The 5,530-nt window shown below is 47.9% G+C and overlaps 1 protein-coding gene across 1 annotated transcript in view; it reads left to right on the forward strand.

Annotated features, from left to right (window-relative positions):
* Nucleotides 1-1,556: 1,556 nt before the first annotated feature.
* The window catches only part of LOC100945113 (cytochrome P450 2F5), a 12,711-nt gene continuing 8,737 nt past the window's right edge, over nt 1,557-5,530 (forward strand). The window contains 5 exon segments of the mRNA XM_023508234.1: nt 1,557-1,737; nt 2,115-2,174; nt 2,177-2,272; nt 5,070-5,089; nt 5,091-5,223. Coding sequence (XP_023364002.1) covers nt 1,557-1,737; nt 2,115-2,174; nt 2,177-2,272; nt 5,070-5,089; nt 5,091-5,223 — 490 coding nt within the window.

Here is a 5,530-nt window from a genome sequence, read left to right on the forward strand (position 1 = left end):
GGGAGCTAGGAGCCCTGGACTTGCTCCTGTTTTGCAATCTGCCCCTCTGCCCAGGCCAGGAGATGGGTGACTTGTTCACTGTCAAAACAAAGAAAGTGGGGGTTGAGGGGTGTGGGCAGAGACAAATTAAGAGTAACCCTGTCCCCCCCAGCACATCAAGAGCTGTAGGTCACAGATCTGGAGCAGCCACGGCCACAGCCAGTCTGCTCCAGAACATACCTCAGCTGCCCCCACAGCTCAGCAGGTAAAAGGCCTGAGTGGGGATCACAGGAGGAGGGGTTAACTCCCAAGGGAGTGGTGTCTCTGGCTCCATCTCGCTGTCTCTAAGTCTGGCTGGGAATCTCTTTTGCTGTCACCTCTGAGAGCTCCAAGATGTGCAGATCTCCCTAGAACTCGGTTCTGAACATTGGGGTTGCTGTACTGATGCTTCACCCCGCAGGTGGCATCTCTCTCTGCAATGTGATGTCCTGGCTCACAACACTTGATTCCTTTCTGTTACTGTTTCTGCTTCTGCCCTCCTTCTCTGCCTCAGTCTCTCTTGGTCTCCATCTTTGGATATCTCTAACATTTCCTCTCTCATTTTCTCTCTCCTCTCTGTGTCTCTATGTACCTCTTTCTGTCTCGGTCACTCTGTTCTCCCTCAGACTCTGTGTCAGCTCTGTCTCGTCCTTCTCTCTGCCTCTATCACCCTCTTTCTCTCTATTTTTCAGTATCCATCTCTATCTCCCGCTAAGTGTACATTCCTGTCTCTCCGCTCAATCTGTCCTCTGTCTTTCTCTAGCTCTGTGTCTCTCTAGTTTTTTGTTTTGTTTGACAGAGTCTTATTCTGTCGCCCTGGATAGAGTGCTGTGACATCATAGCTCACAGAAACCTCATATTGATTCTTGGGCTCAAATGATCCTCTTGCCTCAGCCTCCTGAGTAGCTGGGACTACAGGCACAAAACTGGGCTTTTTTTTGTATTTTTAGTAGAGACGGGGTCTCACTCTGCTCCAGCTGGTCTTAAACTCCTGAGCTCAGGCAATCCACCCACCTTGGCCTCCCAGTGTGCTAGGGTTCCAGGTGTGAGCCACCACACCCGGCCCTCTCTAGTTTATGTCAGCCTCTCTCTGTGATGGTCTCTCTGGCTTTCCCTATTTTTGTGTCTTGATTTGTCTGCCTCTGTCCCTGTGTGTCTCTCTTTCTCCTTAACACTGATTGATAAATAGGTAGATGAGAGAGAGCTGAAGAGCGTTATCCCTCTGTTATTCTGTATCCTTCACTACCTCTATGTGTGTCTCTCAGTCTCTCTTTAGCTCTGTCTCTGTATCACTTGTTTCCTCTGTCCCTTTCTGTCTCTCTCATTGTCGGTCTATCTGTACTTTGCCTCTCTCTTTTACCCTCCCTTCCTCCTTCCCCTATCCCCTGGTCTGTCCTTGTCTCTGCTTCTCTCCATCTGCCCCCAGTTCTTGGGCTTAGGGAAAGCAAGTTTTAGAAAGAGATGAGGAGGGATCCCACTCTCTCCCCAGCAATGTGCTCTCCCAGTTTGCCCTCCAGACACCGGCAGCTGACTTAACCATGGCCAGTATAAGGATAACCATCCTACTCCTGTTCCTGGCTCTCTCTTGTCTGTGTGTTCCTGACCCTCAGCTTTAAGGGACAAGGGCCAACTGTCCTCAGGAACTAGACCCCCTCCCACTCCTGGGAAACCTGCTATAGCTTTACTCCCAAGATCTACTGACCTCCCTCACCAAGGTGCCAGGGCCTTGGCTTTGATGATGGTGGAAGGATAAGGGGAAGGGGTCCCATAGCTCCAGGACCTCTGTGACCTTTGTCTTCCCACCTCCAGTTAAGCAAGAAGTATGATGCCTAGGCAGTGCCTGTGGCTAAATGGGTAGGGTGCAGGACCTATAATACCAAGGGTGGCAGTTTTGAACCCAGCCCCAGCCAAACTGCAACAAAAAAATAGCCAGGCATTGTTGTGGGTGCCTGTAGTCCCAGCTACTTGGGAGGCTGAGGCAAGAGAATCACCTGAGCCCAGGAATTGGAGGTTGCTGTGAGCTATGACACAACAGCACTCTACTGAGGGTGATAAAGTGAGACTCTGTCTCTAAATAAATCAATCAATAAATAAATAAAAGAAGTATGACCCTGTGTACACGGTGCACCTGGGATCCAAATGGGTAGTGGTCCTCAGTGGTACCAAGCTATGAGGGAGGCCCTGGTAGACCAAGAGAAGGAGTTTAATGGCCATAGCAACTGCCCCATCTGTTTCAACTTCACCAAGGGCAATGGTAAGTCCGCTATTCATCTCCTCCACTCTCAATGTTTCCATATTGAGGACGGGGATGAGGGCAGGAAACTATCCTCCCAATCTTGTTGACATACTCAGGGCCACTGATCTCAATAATGACAGCAGATGTGATGGAACCAGGCAGTCCTGGTCTAGGGTGTGAAGTCTGTCCCACCTTCCCCACCTAAACCCCACCACCGTCTTGAATCATACTTTCACACTAAATCTCCATCTTCCTCCAACCGCAATCTCATTGTCATCCCAATCCCTATATCTATCCCAAACAGCATCAAATTTCCAACTCGGTCAAGTGCCCAAGTTATCTGGCCCAGTCCCCACTGTCTACCTCGACCCTATCCCAAGCCCCATCAATCTACCCCCATGTTCACCATATCAACCTCAGCTCCATACCTGTCCACAACACTGTCTCATCATTCCAACCTCCAGCCCCCATTTTAAACTCTATTATCCTCTCTTTAATCAAACTGAGTTATGCTTCATTTTTTTCCCCAGCCCAAGCCCCATTGTCTATCCCCATCACCTACCACAGTCCTAAGTTCCCATTCTCAACCTAATCTCACCCTCATCCCTAAAACCAACCCCATTACACATCTATCCAACCTGAGCTCAAGTTCAACCCAAATCTTCCAATCCTCATTTTGCCTGATTCCACCCCCATCTCCAGCCTCAAACCTAATTATCATCAGTCTCATAACCTCCTCATGCCCCATTTGTTATCCCCTACCTACCCCAAACCCAATCCATCCCCACCCACCCAGTGACTTACAGCATTTATCTAAATCTCTCCTGTGTCAATATTCTGCTCCCTTAGGCTTAGAAATCATCTAGTCTTGTGGTTTGCAAATCCTACTGTAAACATAAATCTCTATTCAAAAGAAGCCATGTGACAAAACCCAATAATTGACAACAAAGGTAGGAAGGCAGGAAGGAGGGAAGCAAGGAAATAAGGGAGGAAGGGAGGGAGGATGGAAGGACTGTTACACTTGAAAAGGGGATCCTGAAGACTTCATTCTAAACTATTCTTCTCTCCCTAAAGAATATGTAGGGCTCTCCCTGGCTCCTTCATTAGATGGGTTCCAATTACCCCAGGACCTGAAATTGGAGAACTCTGGTAAAATATATCTGTTGTGAGCCAGGCACAGTGGCTCACACCTATAGTCCTAACACTTTGGGAGGCTGAGGCAGAAGGATTGCCTCAGTAGTTTAAAACCAGCCTGAGCAAGAGCAAGACCCTGTCTCTACCAAAAATAGAAAAATTAGCTGGATGCAGTTGTGCACACCTGTAGTCTCAGCTACTGGGGAGGCAAGCAGATTGCTTGAGCCCAAAAGTTTAAGGTTGCTGTAAGCTATAATGCCATGGCACTCTACCCAGGGTGACAGAAAATGAGTAAGACCCTTTCTCAAAACAAAAACAAAACAAAGCAAAAACTTAAAAAACTATATATTGAGGGTGGCGGCTGTGGCTCAAAAGTGTAGGGTGCCGGCCTCACATGCCAGAGGTGGTGGGTTCAAACCCAGCCCCAGCCAAAGAAAGAAAGAAAAAACTATATACTGTGTATTGCATATTCTTTCCACCATTTGTGTCCCCTAGTGGCTGTAGTTTGATCCTATGACCTCATCTGCAAGCAGGTGGAGACAGGGCCCTTGAGAAAGTCACCCTGCTACTTTTGCACAGAAAACATTTGGATGCATATGTTGTTTATTACTAAAAAACAATAGCTGGATCATGGCAGACAGTACAGGAAGTAACAGCAGGGTTCTACCACTTATGAGCTGTTTATCCTTGGGCCAAGGGCCTCCTTTCTCTGACCCTCAGTCTGCTACTATGAGAACGTTGTTATAAGGAGTCATTGAGATAAAGCATATAATGTAAAGCAACACACTATAAGTTTTTTTCTTCTTTAGTATCTAGTTCTCTCCAGGGTCAAGAGGAATAAGAGATGAACACATCTGAGCCCTTATCTTATTGTAGCTCCCAGTCCTGTGGGAAATACAGCCGATCACCTGACATCCAGGTGGTCAGGGTTGAAATGGTGGGAGCTTAGAAAGCTGTGGGAGCCCTAAGGAAGCACTTGACCCAGCCAAAGAAAGAGAAGCCAGGGAAGACTTCCTGGAGGAGGGGACCTCTAAGCTGAGATCTGAAAGATGAAGATGAGTAGTCAGGAGAAGGCAAGGGATGAAAAGTGTTCCAGGAATGACAAGCCTGTGCAAAGACATGTCCGGGAAGAGAAAAGAACAGGGTCTACCTTGTTCCTGCATGAATTTCCAGGGTCTCAGTGTTTACTTTTCTCATTTATCTCTCTTATTCATGCATTCAATAATCAATAAGCAATTACCAGCACCTCCCACATGACAAGCCCTACATTGGACAATGCTAAGGACATAATGGTGACCAAGAGAGGATCCCACCCTGCCTTCACAGTTCAGTGAAGGAAACAGCTTCATTACTGGACAGTGGCAGCCCAGAGTGCTCAGGTCCTTAATGGAGATGGAGGTAGAGTGGGATCAGCAAAGCCCATGGTCCTAAGGCAGCTCAAAAGGAGGCACCTAACTCAGCCTAGGGCACCTAGCTTAGCCTAGGGTATAAGGGAGGGCTTAGTGCAGTGGTTCTCAACCTTCCTAATGCCTCAACCCTTTAATACAGTTCCTGTGGGTCGCGACCCACAGGTTGAGAACTGCTGGCTTAGTGGAAGGGGCCAGAGAGATTATGAACTCAGGAAAGGCATGGTCTTGAGGATGAGCCGCTGATTGAGTTGATTCCCTCCTCTTCTTCACAGACATCATTTTCTCCAATGGGGATGGATGGATGGAAGGTCCTGAGGAAGTTCTCTATCCAGATCCTATGAAACTTCAGGATGGGGAAGAGGAGCATCAAGGAGGGCGTCTTGGAGGAAGGCCGCTTCCTGCTGGCAGACCTGCAGAAAACTGAAGGTTAGGGTCCTTGGCCAGGCATGGTGGCTCATGCCTGTAATCCTAGCACTCTGAGAGGCTGAGGTGGGTGAGTTGCTTCACTTCAGGAGTTTGAGACTAGCCTGGGCAAGAGCAAGAGTTTGTCTCTTCTAAAAATAGAAAAAATAGCCAAGTATTGTGGCAGGTACCTGTAATCCCGCTACTCAAGAGGCAGGAGGATTGCTCAAGCCCAAGAGTTTGAGGTTGCTGTGAGCTATGATGCCATGACACTCTATCCAACCCTAGGAAGTAGGTCCTATGATAAGCTCCATTTTTTTTTTTTTTTTTT

The sequence above is a fragment of the Otolemur garnettii genome, unplaced genomic scaffold (genome assembly GCF_000181295.1).
Source record: "Otolemur garnettii isolate 467f Iridium unplaced genomic scaffold, OtoGar3 scaffold00233, whole genome shotgun sequence".
Classification (NCBI taxonomy): domain Eukaryota; kingdom Metazoa; phylum Chordata; class Mammalia; order Primates; family Galagidae; genus Otolemur; species Otolemur garnettii.